Here is a 19,168-nt window from a genome sequence, read left to right as displayed (position 1 = left end):
CACCTTAACAGATTTAAAACAGCATGCAAAAAAGAAATCACTACTTAGAGATCTCCTGTTAGTAATACACATGTATGTAAACTACAGCTCTAAATTAGCATGCAAAGATATCGCCACCAAAGTCTTCTGTTAATAACAAGATTACTGACCTTCGGGTGTACTCCACACGTTGTCGCTCTTCTATTTTTCCTGGTTGTAGGCGTCGGTCTATCCTCTCCATCAGATGCTACTTGAGCATCCGGTGTGAACGTTATATGTAGCCTTGGATGTGTCGGTGGGGACTGGTCTGGCGATGAGGTCCCACTATTATCTGCTAACAAGCTTAACCTAGGAGAGGGAGTTGGTTTGGCAATGGATCCTTTGTCGGGAGACGGGCTGACTGTAATAGGTGGCGGTCTTTGTGGGGGTGTTTTCTGGGGACTGTCACCTTGCATTGTCGGCGGCGGCGGTGGCGCTCTCCTCGTTTTTGTTTTCTTTCTTCTCGGAGGAGCCACAGCACCGTCTTTTGATGGTGATGGCGTACCACCGTCTTTTGATGGTGATGGGGTACCCGTCTCACCAGGGGGAGGTGGACGCCTAGGAGCGGGTCTCTTCTTTTTGCTGTTACCGTGTTTTATAGTGTCCCTACTAACATGCATTTCTTGGAGAATTTGTTGGCGAGTTTTCACTTGATACATGGAAGACTGGTCTTGTGTGGCACGAGGTGGCGGTGGCCGGTCTGGTTTCTTACCAGATTTTGGTGATTTTGGATTTAAGAGGGAACCAGTGAACGGATTATAAGCACCATTTGGAGTTGTCGGAGTATCGTCCCGTCGTCATCATCGAACGGGTTCAGACTATTATCATAGTCCTCATCTTGATCAGAACCAGATTCATCAAAAGGATTATATTCCTTCTTATAATCATCCGGTTGCTGAGCAACACCCTCCTCCTCTTCATCGGCAAATGGGTTCAATTCATTATCGTAGATATCGTCGATGCTGCTAGCGCTCTTTGCATCATCTCCCAACTCTTGGGTCTGGACAGCGAGCCTGGCCACTTCAACATGGCCGGCACCTTGAACATCACTATCAGCCTTGCTGCCGGTATCACCAGAAGCGATGCTGTCATTGTCTTTTCTTTTGCTGTCCTCCACTGAAATGTCCAATTCGTTCTTCTGATTTTGAAATTCTTCTAACGTTATTTCTAACTTTACATCAGACTTAACTTCATTTGAAATTTTCTCACTTTCATCCTCGTCGTCATCATCCCCAAATGGGTTCAGACTGTCGTCGTCTTCATCCACCGCATTGGGTTTTTCATTAACGATAAGTTCAGGTGAAGCCGCCTTCATTTCCGCTTCTTTCATTTCCGCCTCTTTATTGTCTAAACTAGCAGCCTCGTTCTTTTCAACAATTTCCAAGTCCTGCACATTCTCTTTCACGAGTGCACGTTCCCATTTTTCATCTTTTTTCTCTTCAACAGGAGACACTTTTTTATTTTCATGCTCTTCATGACCCACCTTATCAATGCTGTCATCTCCTTGTTTTGAAAGTGCAGCGAAGACGCCTTTTTCTTCATCTGATTTCTCAGCGTTCATATTCTCATCCTTGTGTCCAGCTGGAGTCTTCATAACTGCATCATCTTTCTTTGACACCGGTGAATCACTTTTCTTAAGTAGAGAATCTTCACTGGTTGTCAACCCTTCTTTACTTGTTGTTGATGTTGAATCGCTGGTAACCGATTTCAGAGACAGACTATCTCCTGTCGTATCTTGAGTTTGGTTCAGTTCTTCCACACTGGTTTCTTCTGGAGTTGCTCCACTTGCAAATTGTGACCTAGCAGATGCTACGCCTGCTGCAGCTAGTAGATGAGGGTGTAATGGAACAGCAGCAGCAGAGGGAGGCTTTGCAGTAGATGGGACAGGTGGTGGTTTTGAAACTGGTCTTGAAGGTGGTGGATGAGCTGCAGTTGCTTTTATTGGACCATGTGGAGTTGCTGAGGCTGGGTGTAAAGGAGGCTGCGGTGGCTGAACAGTTGGCTTAGTCGCCAGACTAGCCGATCTCTGCATGCGCCATATGGCATTGTCATCGTCGTCGTCGTCGGCCCCGGCTAGTCGACTGCCAGCGCGGTTCTTCATATTTGACCTGAGTTTAAACATGTCGTTTCCATGATGGAGACATTCAAACTTCTTTGGATCTTTAGTGTTCTTATATGATCCAGGCCTCAAAGTGGTGAAGCATTTGTCACATTTGAAGCAGGCTCGGTGGAACAGTTTGCCATCTACAACTTGCCGCTCTATCATGTAGACATGTTTGCCACACATCTTGCATTTATCACCCATGGTGGCTTTCTTACGTGGACTGGCGCCATCTTCTTTATCTTTAACCTTGTCTCTGTCCTTGGATTTCTGTAAAATAAGGGAAAATCAAAATAGAATTGAGATAATGGGCTATTCTAGTTGATACCTCCTATGCACGGTTGTTTGATGGGATCATTTATTAGTTTTCCAAACAAAACATCATGTATAACCAAATGTTAGGCTTAAACAGCTAAAAGTGATATCGTGCTAATGTATACAGATGCTTTTGAGTCGTTCTCAACTTTAATTTCCCACCTTTTACAAAATTATTCACTTTTATAGTATTTTTTAAAGCTTTTTTGGATATAAAATGTATCTTTTGATGACAAAATTGGTGGCGCTATTTAGTTACTGGAAATTACCCTTTCAAGGTTTTACTACAAATTATTCCTTTCATTGTTTGATAAAATATGTTTATAAAATTTCCTTGTTGCTTGTTACACCTATTCCAGCCGTTTTAATGGCTGTATTAATCACCAAACCCTTGCAAATTAAGAAAAATTATTTAGGATAAATAGCGCCATCTATAGTTTGCATTTAGTTAATAATGAAGCCAATTCTATATACATCAAACAGCCGTGTATGAAAGACACGACCTTAATCTTCCACACTGGGAGTGTAACTTTGAAATGGAGTCACCCAATCAGGTAACCTTCATTTAAAAATCACACTCCCTAGATGTGAGAGATAAAGATCATGTCTTCCATAGGGGGTGTATGGATTTCAAATGGAACAAAAAAGAAGAATACCAAATCACAAACAAGATTGAGAAAATTAAAAGTGCATCAACTCACAAATGAGCCAATAACATTCCTGTAACTTAAAAACAAAAACATTGAGAAAGGGCACATAGATATGAACCAGACAGACAGTCTGGTTCAGGAACAGGAACATATCACAAATTAAGGTTTATCAGAGTTTTGATATAAATCACATTCTTTATTTATTCAACTATTTTGTCTACCCAGGGCTTTCAAACCTTAATTTTAGAAGCCAAATTGGGTGATTTTTAAAGATTTTCCATGCTACTTTTGACTATTTTTTGTTCCATACAGAAACCAGTGGTTCAGAGACAAATTGTTAACTTTTTACATGATTGCCCTTACCGAAATGAAAGCCTTCATTAGGCAGTTATTAGGCAGTCTGTTAAGCAGTTAATACAGGCAGTCACTTGAAGCTGTTGATATATGAAGCTCTATATAGACCTGAAAGCACATAGGCAGTACCTAGACATGTAAAATGGGCAAAATGAAGCACTATAGGCAGTTCTTAGACCTTCACCTTCAGCTCTAATTTAGGCAGTTCACCTCAAATGAAGCTCTAATTTAGGCAGTCGTCGACCTCAAAAGAAGCACTAATTTAGGCAGTTGACTGCCTAAATGAAGCTCTAATTTAGGCAGTCGACAGTCTCTAATGAAGCTCTAATTTAGGCAGTCAAATGAAGCTCTAAATTAGAGGAGAGTGAGAGCAATCACTCTACATGTAGCTGCTCTCCTTAAATCCGAAATAGGAGAGTGATTTTTAGCTCTCCTTAGTTGACCATTTTCTCCTTACATTCTATTGTAAATGCACTATAAAACAGCTCTCCTTGAAGGCTCCATCAGACCTAAAACGTTCTCCTGCAATTCCAAAAGACAGTCCTTGCAGTCGTCAACTGCCTCAAATAAAACGGAAGCTTGTGATTTTACAGGAAGATCGTTGGACGTCTCCCAATTTGCTGTGGAAACTTGTTTTCATGAATCGAAGTACTTACTTTCCATTTTGGTTATTATTATTATTGGGGAATGTTTGATTGCAGCATCAGCTGACAATCAATCATGCCATAATTTCTTTCAATGAAGCCTCAAATCTCAGCAGGCAGCCAACAATTAAAGCAATTTGCAGTCTTTTCCTGGTCAACATGAAATCTTGTCACCATATTTTGACAGTGTACACTTCAATCTGTGTTACTCAAAGTAAGACAAGCATCATACAATCATGTATTCATTCTTTCAGATAGCAAGCTACATTTATTTCTGAAAACAAAGATCTGTAAAAAAGAGATCAAACATATGCTGTATGCTCTACACATCAATTCCAACAACATAAAAAAAAATCATTCATACATATGAAACGGTGACCATACACCCAGATAAGATTGGAAACAATGTTTGGCTATTGAGCCCCGGGCGGAGCCACTGCCCTTAACTTTCTACCTCAACTGGCAGCCAACAATTATGCATATGAGCATCCCGTGGCATGCCTTTAGCTCAGTCTGTATTTTTTGCCGGTAGGCCAGCGGATCTCGATCAGTCCCCTGAGCCCAATACAGTACATGGAAATTTACTTGTTAACACAAACTGTAAAGCACATTTAATTCCTGATCAGGGTTGTCAACTTTTTGGAATTGCTTGGCGTGAGACAGAGCCGTACTGGGATTTGTCGACTACAATGTTCATTTTGACCCATTATTTGAGCCATGGCGTTCGAGAATATGAAAAGCTGGGGGGGGGGGCTAAGTTCACCTCACACACCTCCTCACATTCCCGTGAAAACTCCTTGTTTTGTACGGTATGTAAAGTGTGCATAATACACTTCACACGTACACTATGCTTTTCTGTCTCCTCGTTTAGACTGCGCTACGAGAATAGGTGTGAAAGTTGACATGCCTGTTCCTGATTAAACACTAAATGATTTTGAGACCCAAGCATAAATTGTACACCATATAATGACATGATAACACAAAGTAAAATGCAAAACTAAAATCCAAGGCCCGGACAATTTTGTTTAATAATTAAAGTTTCAGATTCCTAGGTGCCAACCCGGGCCCATCAGTATATACACCACATGCTATACTTTGCGGCATATTGTACCACTATACCTCCGATCCCCACCCTTTTGGACGTATCAGTTATTGCCAATGATATGAATCCAATTTGCAGTTGCTAGAAAGCAAGGTTATCACAGAAAACTAATTTTGGATACATGCAAGTGCATACTGCAAAATTCAGCAGCCTATGCACACATTATCTGTACATGCAGTTGATAAGCTTATAACATTTATACTGCTTGCAAGTTGCAATGCAACCCTGCAAACCTTTAATTTACCTGTGCATCAACAGGTGTAGTCATCTGTAGTATAAAATTCCCCATAAAGAATGAATGATTTGTATGAAGAGACCATTAAAACACCACCATCTAAAGAACAGCTTGTTGAATCCAACAGCAAATTTGAAATGGCAGTTGGTGATCATGTGACCAGGTCATGACTTATGCAAATTAGCTTCTGACTGTCTATTAGGTCTGACTGCCTATTAGAGCTTCATTTAGAGCTTCATTTTAATGATGAAAAAATCATAAGTATTAGAGCTTCATTTTGATTAGATAAAAAAATCAAAGTATTAGCGCTTCATATAGTGACTGCCTATTATAGACCTTCATATCTGTCAAGCTCTTTGACTGCCTAAGTCATAGGCCTTCAACTGCCTAATTTTCCAGCAACTTCTTGTTGATAGTTTGATTAGGCAGTCATTTGTCTTCAACTGCCTATGAACTGCCTATTAACTGTCTATTAGGCAGTTGTGTTTGGTAAGGGTGGCCATGACAATTTTCAGTAGCTTCTTATCGCATAATACCCTATAGATAAAGCAAAGTTGGATGGCTTTTCGGTTGACTTGTCATCCAATTCAGTCTGTAAAATTTTGCTAATCCTATGTCTACCTGTACAGCAGGGAAATTCACCAGTAACATGATTATTATCTTATATCATTTCCCTGCTAAAATCGAGGTAGTCTGCTTGCTTACATTACAGGAAAACAATTGAAGATTAGGTCAATATATTCCATATTCTCTGTTAAAGCTCCACTCTAATAATTGCCCCCACCACTTTTTTCAACAAAACTGTTCCATTAAATGATGTCAAAATACCATACAGTACCCTAATTTTTTATTTCACGATAGTCTGCATGATGGCAGTCATTTTAATCTACAGTGTTTACAGTACAGTATTGGTAGAAATTCGGTATTGTCGGTTGTTTGATGGCATGTAGAACTGTATTCATTTTTAAGCAAAGTTGAACATTAAAATTGATGGCGCTATTTATCTTAAATCTTGTTTGCATCTTTACAAGGGGTAGACACTTGTATAATGACGTTAAAACATCAGAAACATGAGTAACAAGTAGCAAGAAATAATTCTTTTTTTTTCAATTAATTCAAAAAATGAAACTTTTTAATTCGATCAATCCATTTAAGACAAATCACTTGTTTGTTTACATTTAAATAATATAAAAATTAACTTTCTTTAATTCAATCCATTCCTTCAACAGACAAATCACTTTCACAACTTTCTCATATTTTGTTGTCAGCTATCCTATACCATCTTGATAACATTTTTCTGGGCCATTGGTTTTCCTACAGGACCTACTATATAAGCCTATCTATAGCCTCATAAGACAGACTCACAGGAAATCATATGTCAATACATCACCAATCACCTGAAACAACCCTATTCCCTATTTACACAAAACTGCAGAACTAGTTTTCCAAATAAAAGAGAACAAAATCATATTTATAGATTCGAATAAACTTGGTGCATTGCTCAATGTTATTCCTTTATCATGCTAATTGGGAATGAAGCAAAATGTGGAGTCATATCAGTATTCAAATCAAGGGACAGAAATGTAAACGTTTTTAAGATTGACATACCAGCAGATTTATTTATTTGGTTTTTTTCCCCCAAAAGGATTTTAGTGTATTTTGTTTTGACCCCTGCGCACCCCTGAAAAATAGTGCTTGCACTGATGGGGTTTCCCCATGCAAAATAAGAACTAATAATAATAATAATAAGTAATCACTTTAATTTAGTGTTTTTTTTCTGTTCATGCAAATTTATTACATATTTGTGACGTCCCATGTCAAAAGAAGACACTTTTGGGCAGGATCGTAAATGAAGAAATAGCCAAAAATCTGCCCAGGGTGATTTTTTCACAATTTGGGTTTGTTGCTTGAATTTGTGATGTTATTAATGTTAAAAATATTGTCTGATAGTTTCAGACCGGAATATAACTGGCATCTTGTATTTTTGAGACATTTTTCAAGGTAATTCCTACTCTCAACATTGTCAATAATATTTTTGAAGGCCGATATCTCAATTTCCAATTTTATATTACCATAACTTACGAACTCATTATCTTCGCTTAGGAATGTCCGACTTCATTGGGGAAAATGTCGTTATGGAGCAAAATATCTCTCTATTTAAGATATGTAAAAACCTCAAAATTTATAACCTGCCCAAAAGTGTCTGATTTTGACATGACACGTCACATATTTACTCTGCATGTTTCTGGAATCAGCAAAAGGACAACTCAAATTAAAACTTTTCTTAAAACATTCAACTAACTAAATGCATGAGCATTCTACATTAAAAGCACTGCTGCAAATAATGAAAGTCACAAATAGGAAGAAGCTAGGTCTAAGGGGAGTGCTTCAAATCACAGATACTGGAACACAATTGACTGTATGTATTGATCAACAGAACATACCTCTGCCAAGTTTTAGTATTTTACTACACAGGAAAAGCTTCTTCATACAAAAGAAGTTGTATAGATATTAGAATTGCCAAGTTGGATGATGTTTAAAACGAATAAAAAGTAAGAATATTTTGTTACGCTTCAAATGTTAGAAATCTGGAATGACTCCTATTATTTCAGGCCTGTAGCCATCAGGCTTCCAAGTTAGGGGGCTCAACTCAACTCATCATCCTTACAAGCGGACAATGGGAGTGGGTGGGTTTGTTGATGTATAATCGCTGCACATTATGCAGGGGAGGTTATGGGGGGACGAGAAACTTTTGAAAAATATAGTGGAAATGGAGTGATTTGGTGCATAGTTTTAAGGTGTAATTTGACATTCTTTCATCAATTCCACACATATCAAGAACCTGACGGGTCTATAAATACTCCTTCCCATAATGATTATTATATTCAAAATGTTCAACACTATAGACAATGACTGCAAAAACATACCTCTTAAAATTATTTCTTTGTGTTTGCTCTTTTATATTGATTCTTTCCTTCTACTTTTCTGACCTTATTTTTTTTTTTTGGTGGGGGGGTTCAACTGCACCCTCAAGCCCCCCTGGCTACTGGGCTTTAATTGAATAGGAATGGCTGGCTGGGTCTATGGAAACATGTAGTAGTGGTCAGATAGTTTTCCGTCTTTCATTTGTTTCCCTTTTTTAATTTTTTAAAGAATAATTGATACTCTACATTTCAGCATTGTAACATAAGAACATTATAAGGAGGGACATCCTGCATATATGAGATGGACCCTGAATCTCAATTTATTGAGACATATATCTAAACCACATTAACCATAGCAGCTTCCTGATTAGACAGACCGAAATTTGCAAGATTAAAGTAGTCATCAATTCACCCTTACCAACCCTTGGAATATATTACATTATGAATATATTACCCAAAAGTGAAGGACAAGTCATTCAAATTGTCATTTGGTATTTTTGAAATGACAAATTTTGCAAAAAAACAAGAAAACAGTAGTACTGACTAAGGTGAAGCCCCATTCAAATACATGTAGCTAATTTAGATATTGTCAGTATCTAAATTATAGATTCGTGTAAAATGTTTTATTTTGTCTTAAATACACGGCTTTCGGCTGAACCACTGCTTGAGGCTATGTTAGCACATCTATGACAATGACAAAGGTACCAAAATCTGAATTTTGATGATTTTTACTATCGTCCGGATGAGCAAATCACTGAATGGGCCTTTAAGGGCTCAGTGGCCCACCTTTGCACAGCATTTTTGTGGGACCTGAGAGCACCTACCAAATTGCATTCTGAATATGAGGAATGTTCTTCTGATATCAAATAATTTAGATTTTTTTTTTAAATTTGCGATATAACAAATTTTATATTTTTTATGGCAAATTATTAACTTTTTTTGACATTTAACAATTCTCTAAGTTCACTTTATAAATCTAATGATGTGTATTTAAAGTATATGTAGCTGGGAGGAAAAGCCGACCATCAATTTTGACTTTTTGTATTGTAGATATGCGTAACGTTTCGCAAAAGACTAAAATTTGTGTCTTTTCACATTTTGTATAATGTTATGACAGCAAATTTGTTGAAATTCCATTGTTTAAAACAAGGGGATGTCACTGAAACCTAATGTTTAAGCTCCTACTAATATATATATATATATATATATTAAAGCCCTCTTTTCAGGGAGGGGTCATCATTGGGGTCAATTAACTATATAAGTACTACTCATGCTTGTTAATCAACCCTCAAAACAGACTGGCGTCAATGAATTTGCCACCCTAAACAGCGTAACTGTCATCAATTAATACCAATGATTTATTTTAGTACAATATTTTGTTAAGGAAAGGGTCATCACTCAACCCCTTTCTCCTTCTTGCAATTATAATATTAGGTGTGTTGATATAATAAGAAATATGTTAAAGCCCCTAATTGTTAGCTATTGTTAAAGACCCATATTGTTAAGAGGAGCCATCACTCAACATTTTGCTCCTCCTTGCATATATTATGTTCAGATGGCAAGTTTATATAGAAATATATTTAAGCCCCCATATTATTAAAGGAGGCGGTCAACATTCTACCCCTTCCCATAATTAAACTTTGTTCCTATATTAAGAAATATGTTGAATCCAGTCTTCTAATTAATTTTTTTACCTTGGGGTGCACTTTTGCACCCCATTTTGAAAGTTGTGGTGCAATTTCTTCGGATGCAGAGCAATCTCAGACAATCAACACCGATAACATCAGTACAATGTGATATCGCAATTTTGCACCACACCTTTTAAAGTTTTAATTTTAAATTGCACTGCGATAGGGCTCATTTTGAATGTTGGTTGAATCCCCTATTCGGCAAAGCACCCATATTATTAAAGGAGGGGTTCATCACTCAACCCTTCCCCATTCTTGCAATTATAATGCTATAATTGCATACTGTTGATATATTGAGAAATAAAGCCCTACTTGTTACAGCCCCATATTATTAAAGGAGGGGTCATCACTCAACCCCTTTCCAATTCTTGCAATTATAATGTTATAATGGCATGTTAAAGTGCCTATTTGTTAAAACCCCCATTATTATTCCCCATTCTTGTAATTATAATGTTATAATGGCACACTGTTAATGTATTAAGAAATATGTTAAAGCCCCTGATATGTACTATTTAGTAAAGCCCTGATATTGCTTAAGGAGGGGACATCACTTGACCCTTTCTAATGGAAATCAAGTTCAAACCATTTTTGCATGTAATGCATCATGGGTAAAATCCCCAGAAATAGTGATCCTCCAGGAAAGGAAATCATACCAAATTGGTTAAGATGGTAAATTTTTGATATAATAACAAATGTGTTTAAGCCCCTACTTGTTAACGGAAGGGCTGTCACTTTCTCCGGATGATGGCAACTGTTTGATAAATTAATCAACTTGATTAATTCCCCATATTGTTGACAGATGGATCGTCACATGACCTGTCCCAATAATAAACACAACACAAAAAGTAAGTGCGCACTATACCCTTCCTACAACAAAACCTGATCTTGCTATGACAATTTGATTGATAAGGTTGTGTGCAGAATTTTGGTAGCTCCAATTTGATACCAAATTTACTACCAAACACTCAAAATTGACAAAGATTGATACCAGTATATAAAATTTGGTACATTTGTAAAAGTTGCAAAATAAAAAAGGAGCATGCAGACATGTAGAGATGAATTGCAGAGCGCGACCATTGACATAGCCCGTAGCAACCACTAGGTCATTATATTTATCGCATCATGCCCTAGTATTCATCAGTAAAGCATTGTATAACAATCCATGCATTTTAAATTGACAATTGAATATTCCGGGCACTTGGGATAGTCAACAGGGGCCAATCACGGGCAAGCAAGCTTGACCATGCTTAGCAATTTCGACTACGTGCATCGTTTTGATTTGCAACTTTTGAAAATGCACCAAATTTCATATACTGGTATCAATCTTTGTCAATATAGAGTGTTTATAGTAGCAAATTTGGTATCAAATTGGAGCTACCAAAATTTTGCACACAACCGTATCAATCAAATTGTCATAACATGATCAGGTTTTGGTGTAGGATGGGTTACATATATGTGTGGTGACTTTCTTTTTGTGTTGTGTCAAGTATGTGTGACATAAAATTACACAGTAGTATCAAGGAAGCAATATCCTCTGTATTGTCACTAACCCCCATCTCGTCCTTGCAAAATATTTCTTTAAAAATTTTTTACAATACATAACATGTTCATGACTATGGTCTGTCTCAAGTTGAGAGCAACGCCATGTTGGATTTCAATCCCGCAGGGCATCCGTATGCTGGCAATGCAACAGCGTAATCGCACTGATTCGAATCTGCCACTGTAAAATCCAATATGGCGTTACTCTCAACTTGAAATGAGACCAATACATACTGCAATTTTATGTGATTTTTAATACTCCTTTAGGCCTATCTTTATAATTGATCACCATGTACAAATTACATGAGGGTCACATCTTTAAGTTGATCAAGAATCCTTTGCAACATATTACCATACACCACCTCATGTATTCATATTTCTTTGCAAAGGCTCCCTGTAAAACAAGCCTTTATTATGTTGAGAATAGACTGGCTATCATAGGCGTAGATCCCAATGTTGATGCCTGTATGTGGGTTTCTGACCAAATTAACCTCATATTTGGCCATTTTAGCCCCACAAGTGCAAATTTTTTCAGACTTCCCACAAATGTCAATATTTATTATAATTGTTTTGAAATTTAGTATATTTTGATGTTTTCCAAAAGATGTGCAATATTTGGCAAAAGTTAATATTTTGTGTGCCTAATTGGTTTTTGATGCCTTTTAAAATTCTTTAAGTGTTCAATCTTTTTAATGTTTTAATATGTATAATTGCTTTGTAATTTTACATGTAATTTGGCCATTTGGCCACGATATGTGATTTAATAAAATACCGATAATAATAAATGTATTCCATTTTTGCACCATATTTCAACAGTTTAGCTTCAAAATGGTAATATTTTTCACACACTTCGCATGCATTTCTACCATTAACTTATTCTTTCGCCAAATGGTGCTGAATTTACTATACTTCCAAGAAATTTTTTCCAAACCCATCCCCCAATGTCAAAAAGCTGGCTATCAGGGGTTGTTAGTCAGTAATGTACCATAATTTCAAGAGTAGGATGTGCCCTGTTCATTGAGGTACTTTTTGTTACTAAAGATCTACAACCTGCAAGCACAGTAGGAAGTGTCTTCACTGACCAATAGCTACCTACCCGCATACTTCTCCTGATCGAGTTAAGCTTGCTGCTGCCTTTGGATTTTTCCTCTTTACCATCTTTAGCAGCTGTGGATACAAACAAACAGAAAACAAACACACATAAATTAAAAATGAATTAAAAAAATCATTTGGTTAAATATTCTCGGACTTGGTGTTATATATATGAAGTTACATAAAATCATTCATTAAAGGACTGTGCAATAATAATGTGCCCGGGGTCCATTTCACTAACTTTTAACCCTTCGTAACTCAAGTAAGCGTATGTAAAGTTATGAATACCCAATACTAGACGTAACTTTACAAAGGGTCCATGTGGTATATTCCCATTACTTATGAAGGGTACCATTGGTAAGCAAGTCTCAGGGATGAAAACAAGCACTGACAACATTTTCTGAAACTGCTTTAACATTTCCTGAAAATGTGTATTTCCCTATACTTTGTACAGGGAAGATCCAAGCAAGTCTAGTGAAGTTACGAATGATTACGAGACTTACAAAGCTTCGTAAAGTTCAGTGATATGGAACCCAGGAGGAAGGTAACATTTCCGAATGGCACGCTAAATATTGCTGTACCATATCCCCCTTCTCAGTATGTCAATAAATCCAAGCACCCTTCCATCTGGCAAAATATCCTTGCCCCCCACTTTGCAAATACCAACTTTTAGTGATCTTACAAAAGTATTTTCCAAGCTAAAAGGTCTAGATAGCTGCAGCAAGCATATTGTGAGCAGATAATTGTCCACATTTGAATGTTTCCATATCATTTCTTTGCTTGTGTCCTTTTCCTTCTGACCTACCAAAAATTGCTTGCTCCTCCTTTAGGCTTGCCAAAAATATTGTCTCCCACATTTTACTATCTCCTGGGGCACATAATGATTGCACCACCCCTTAACTGTCTTCTGCTACTGTCTTAAAACACCCAGCAAAACTGCCCTTCAAACTGGACTTCATCACACATCACATTAAAGTACAAACAATATCGCTCAGTATGGCCAGGAATATGTCCCATACCTCTGCCCCCGGCTGCTGACCAATGAAAAACCTGACAAAATCTACTGGGCAATTAAGGGTGTTGGCAATCACTTTGTTGCTGCTATTTGATAATTTAAATAATTTTAAATACTTAAAAGTAATTACTGAATTATCTGGAACAATGAGGTTGTATCACTACAAAGTGAAGACCATGACAAGATGACACTGCAGTGACATTTAACTTAAGGACAGGGGAAGAGGATGACTGGTCACAACTTAGTTAGGATATGTTGATTATATATTTCAAATGCCTAGGCCAGGGGTGAGAGTTCTTGGACTGGTCAAGATGCAATGTTCCCAGGTGCCATCAGTCTCAAAATAGTTTGGATATTTTATTTCAATTTTATGTAAAAACAAACACTAGGCAACTTAGCAAGTTGCAAAAAAAAAAAAAAAAAAACTTTCACTATTCTTGAAATGTGCTAAAACAACTCAAATAAAGTTTGATGGACTTGCAGTTCCTGTAAACTTCAATAGAAATTGATAACTTCCTTTCTTGAGATGATATTTTGGCGATGGTCCGCTATCCCTAATGACCGCTATCCCTAATGACTGCTATCTCTGAGGTTCGCTATCACTAACATGTAAATCCAATGGGGATAAAATTTCTAATACAGAAAAAGGTTCGCTATAGCTAACAAACGGTTCGCTACTTCTAAGGTTCGATATCACTAATTAGGAATAAGGTTCGCTAGTTCCAAGGTTCGATATCACTAATTTTAAATAAGGGTCGTTATCTCTTATTTTAATTAAGGTTCGCTATCTCTAATTTTAAATAAGGTTCGCTATCTCTAATTTTAAATAAGGTTCGCTATCTCTAATTTTAGAAATAGCAAACCTTATTTGAAATTTGAGACAGTGAACCTTATTTGAAATTAGATATAGTGAACTTTATTTGAAATTAGAGATAGCGAGCTTTATTTGAAATTGAATGATATCGAACCTTAAATAAAGAACCTTATTTGTAATTAGTGATATCAAACCTTAAGAACAAAGGACCTTTTCTGTAATTAGTGATAGCAAACCTTAGAGATGGCGAACCGATGTCCTTTGAGATAGCAAGATGTTACTGATTTTTTGTGACAAGCAACACATTTTGCCCCAACCATATGACACAAATGTAAACTAACCAAAATATTAAATCACCTTCTCATATAATGTTTAGAACTTTGAAAATGACAATTAAAATAACTTTTTCAACTTTAAAAAACTTCTTACATTTTTAGATATTCCTACAATAACAAACAATATTGCTCGACAAATGTGAAGGTCACTCACATAAACACAAAACGTGTTACCTATCCCACGTGGCAGGATCTTCCTGATTAGTGGAGTGCTTAAAGTCAATAAGGTCCGAGGATGGTCATGCAATCGGCCATAATATGATCAGAAAGTTAACTGTCAGATTGCCAATGGCTACTTGTTAATTTTGTTTCCGCACAAATGAAATTGAGAAAGTCATATATCCATTGTAGCATAGATCCTTCATATATTTCTCTTTAGGATATGTGACATCATCAAGGATAATGAGTTGAATGTCGCTAATATTGTTTTTGAGATATTGGCAAAAACAGTGTTCAAATTCTTTTGTTTTATATTGTATTCAGCCATTGATAAATTGCTCATAACTCTGTAGCCAGATGTACAATTTTGATGGGGTTTGCATTAAAATGTAGCACTTGTAAATTGCCAGAAAATGATGCAAAAAACTTCCAATTGAAAACTGCCGACATGCTACTCATTCCCCTTGATCATGTCATATATGTGACTACATAGAATTATTATTCAGGCAAATCAGTCCATTTTGAGTTTTGACCAAAACAAAAGAGGACATTACTAATAGCTATAAGGGTTGAATGACTCAAGTCCGAATAGAGGTGGTTATAACTTGTAATGGTAGTGTAGCCAGGACTTTTTGGGAGGGCGGGGGTAAAGGGGGAGCAAGGCAAATTTGAAGGGGCAAACTTTGATGAATGTTGACGTTATAATGTCCTCAAAAAGCATAAATGATACTTCCCCAGGGAAATTAACTTACTTAAAGGTGCTCGGACAGATTGACCACCTGGCCACTAGGTTACCTCTTAAAAGGTGCTCGGACAGATTATCCACCTGACCACTAGGTTATCTTGTTAAAGGTGCTTGGACAGATTGACCGCCTGACCACTAGGTTACCTCTTAAAGGTGCTTGGACAGATTGACCACCTGACCACTAGGTTACCTCTTAAAGGTGCTTGGACAGATTGACCACCTGACCACTAGGTTACCTCTTAAAGGTGCTTGGACAGATTGACCACCTGGCCACTAGGTTACCTCTTAAAGGTGCTTGGACAGATTGACCACCTGACCACTAGGTTACCTCTTAAAGGTGCTTGGACAGATTGACCACCTGACCACTAGGTTACCTCTTAAAGGTGCTTGGACAGATTGACCACCTGGCCACTAGGTTACCTCTTAAAGGTGCTTGGACAGATTGACCACCTGGCCACTAGGTTACCTCTTAAAGGTGCTTGGACAGATTGACCACCTGGCCACTAGGTTACCTCTTAAAGGTGCTTGGACAGATTGACCACCTGGCCACTAGGTTACCTCTTAAAGGTGCTTGGACAGATTGACCACCTGGCCACTAGGTCACGGCATCGCCAATACACGCATTTTCGATAATAAAGTATTTGGATTTATTGGTGAGTGAATTGTTTCCTCAAGTAAGGGATTTAGCGAAAGCACTACTGTGACGTCAAAAAAATGCCGTAAACAAGAGCTACCCCGCAGCGCAAGCAAAGACGAACGAAAGCACAAAATTGCAGATGGAAAAATGCATCAAACTCAAAGAATAAAATAAATAATTACCTAACGTTTCAATTTTCATGTAGTAATAACTTTATTTTGCTGTAAAATTGCTATATAATAAATATTAAGAGTTAAACAAATTATTAATTGTACGTTGAAATCATACCACGGCAGACGTGTTTTCCGCCCGATAAGCGCGCACAATATTAACATTTTCAATTTACCGAGAATAGTGTACAGAATTTCATCAATTTAAAGAAAAACCACAAAGAAATATGAATGTGTGGTATGGAAATGGAAAAGAACACTACACACTTTCCAATAATACTAAAAAGTGCGCCGGGACAGAACTTCAAGATGAATAAATTTGGCATGATTTGTTCAGTATTTACGGATGAAATCGCCATTATAGTATGCGGGCAATTAAGATATCTACGTACAGCGCGTGTTATGCATGTCACCGCAGCCCATGAGTTACGGTGCAGTGTAAAGACCACCACAGTGCATACAAACACGTCTGATTGTTGAAACCGTTTAGGTTTTTGTGTCAGAATAGCCATACTATTTCACAAATTTTAGTAATATAAACACGTTTGAGACATTTTCGAGTGTTTTTATTATATATTTTATTTTAAATCTGGACTTCTACAGTGATTTATACACTAGCCTACATTGACTGTAGCATCAGCATGTAGGTAAGCTTAATCTATACACAGTGGAAATGCTGGGTGGCTGGCTATTAAGTTATTTAAAATTCTTCATTTCAGTTTTATCAAGATTTTAGTCTTAGCAAATAAAATTTTACATTACAAATCAAGGATTTTATCTAGATAAACATTGAAATCAATTTAAATTCTTAATTTCAATTTTATCTCGATTTTAGGCCAACTTTACGAGGACTAAAATCTCGATAAAATTCTTGATTTCAAAGTTCTGTAAAAGCTACGGCACATTGAAATCAAGGATTTTTTCAAGATTTTAGGCATCGTAAAGTTTGGCGTAAAAGCTACGGAACATTGAAATCAATTTAAATTCTTAATTTCAATTTTATCTCGATTTTAGGCCAACTTTACGAGGACTAAAATCTCGATAAAATTCTTGATTTCAAAGTTCTGTAAAAGCTACGGCACATTGAAATCAAAGATGTTATCAAGATTTTAGGCATCGTAAAGTTTTGCGTAAAAGCTACGGAACATTGAAATCAATTTAAATTCTTAATTTCAATTTTATCTCGATTTTAGGCCTAGTAAAGTTTTACGATGGCTAAAATCTCGATAAAATTCTTGATTTCAAAGTTCTGTAAAAGCTACGCACATTGAAATCAAGGATTTTTTCAAGATTTTAGGCATCGTAAAGTTTTGCGTAAAAGCTACGGAACATTGAAATCAATTTAAATTCTTAATTTCAATTTTATCTCGATTTTAGGCCAAGTAAAGCTTTACGAGGACTAAAATCTCGATAAAATTCTTGATTTCAAAGTTCTGTAAAAGCTAGGCACATTGAAATCAAGGATTTTTTCAAGATTTTAGGCATCGTAAAGTTTTGCGTAAAAGCTACGGAACATTGAAATCAATTTAAATTCTTAATTTCAATTTTATCTCGATTTTAGGCCAACTTTACGAGGACTAAAATCTCGATAAAATTCTTGATTTCAAAGTTCTGTAAAAGCTACGCACATTGAAATCAAGGATTTTTTCAAGATTTTAGGCATCGTAAAGTTTGCGTAAAAGCTACGGAACATTGAAATCAATTTAAATTCTTAATTTCAATTTTATCTCGATTTTAGGCCAACTTTACGAGGACTAAAATCTCGATAAAATTCTTGATTTCAAAGTTCTGTAAAAGCTACGTCACATTGAAATCAAGGATTTTTTCAAGATTTTAGGCATCGTAAAGTTTATGTAAAAGCTACGGAACATTGAAATCAATTTAAATTCTTAATTTCAATTTTATCTCGATTTTAGGCCAACTTTACGAGGACTAAAATCTCGATAAAATTCTTGATTTCAAAGTTCTGTAAAAGCTACGGCACATTGAAATCAAAGATTTTATCAAGATTTTAGGCCTCGTAAAGCTTTTCGTAAAAGCTACGGAACATTGAAATCAATTTAAATTCTTAATTTCAATTTTATCTTGATTTTAGGCCTAGTAAAGCTTTACGAGGCCTAAAATCTCGATAAAAGCTACTGGCACATTGAAATCAAGGATTTGATTAAGATTTTAGTCATCGTAAAGCTTTGCGTAAAAGCTACGGAACAATCAATAAATTCTCAATTTCAATTTTATCTAGATTTTAGGTTTAGTAAAGATTTGATGCCTAAAATCTCGATAGAAAATTCTTGATTTCAAAGTTCTGTAAAAGCTACGGCACATTGAAATCAAGGATTTTTTCAAAATTTTAGGCATCGTAAAGTTTTGCGTAAAAGCTACGGAACATTGAAATCAATTTAAATTCTTAATTTCAATTTTATCTCGATTTAGGTTAACTTTACGAGGACTAAAATCTCGATAAAATTCTTGATTTCAAAGTTCTGTAAAAGCTACGGCACATTGAAATCAAAGATTTTATCAAGATTCTAGGCCTCGTAAAGCTTTTCGTAAAAGCTACGGAACATTGAAATCAATTTAAAGTCTTAATTTCAATTTTATCTTGATTTTAGGCCTAGTAAAGCTTTACGA

General features: G+C 36.4%; 1 protein-coding gene across 1 annotated transcript in view; it reads right to left on the bottom strand.

Moving 5' to 3' along the window:
• The window catches only part of LOC140143358 (uncharacterized), a 130,471-nt gene that overhangs the window by 35,868 nt on the left and 75,435 nt on the right, over positions 1-19,168 (bottom strand). Inside the window, exons 5-6 of the mRNA XM_072165215.1 lie at positions 12,667-12,737; positions 1,502-2,389 (exon numbers count right to left, since the gene is read on the bottom strand). Of these exons, the coding sequence (XP_072021316.1) occupies positions 1,502-2,389; positions 12,667-12,737 (959 nt within the window). The remainder of the gene's footprint in view (positions 1-1,501; positions 2,390-12,666; positions 12,738-19,168) is intronic.

The sequence above is a fragment of the Amphiura filiformis genome, unplaced genomic scaffold, assembly GCF_039555335.1.
Source record: "Amphiura filiformis unplaced genomic scaffold, Afil_fr2py scaffold_21, whole genome shotgun sequence".
NCBI classification, from domain to species: Eukaryota; Metazoa; Echinodermata; class Ophiuroidea; order Amphilepidida; family Amphiuridae; genus Amphiura; species Amphiura filiformis.
This window is presented reverse-complemented; position numbering and strand designations above follow the sequence as displayed.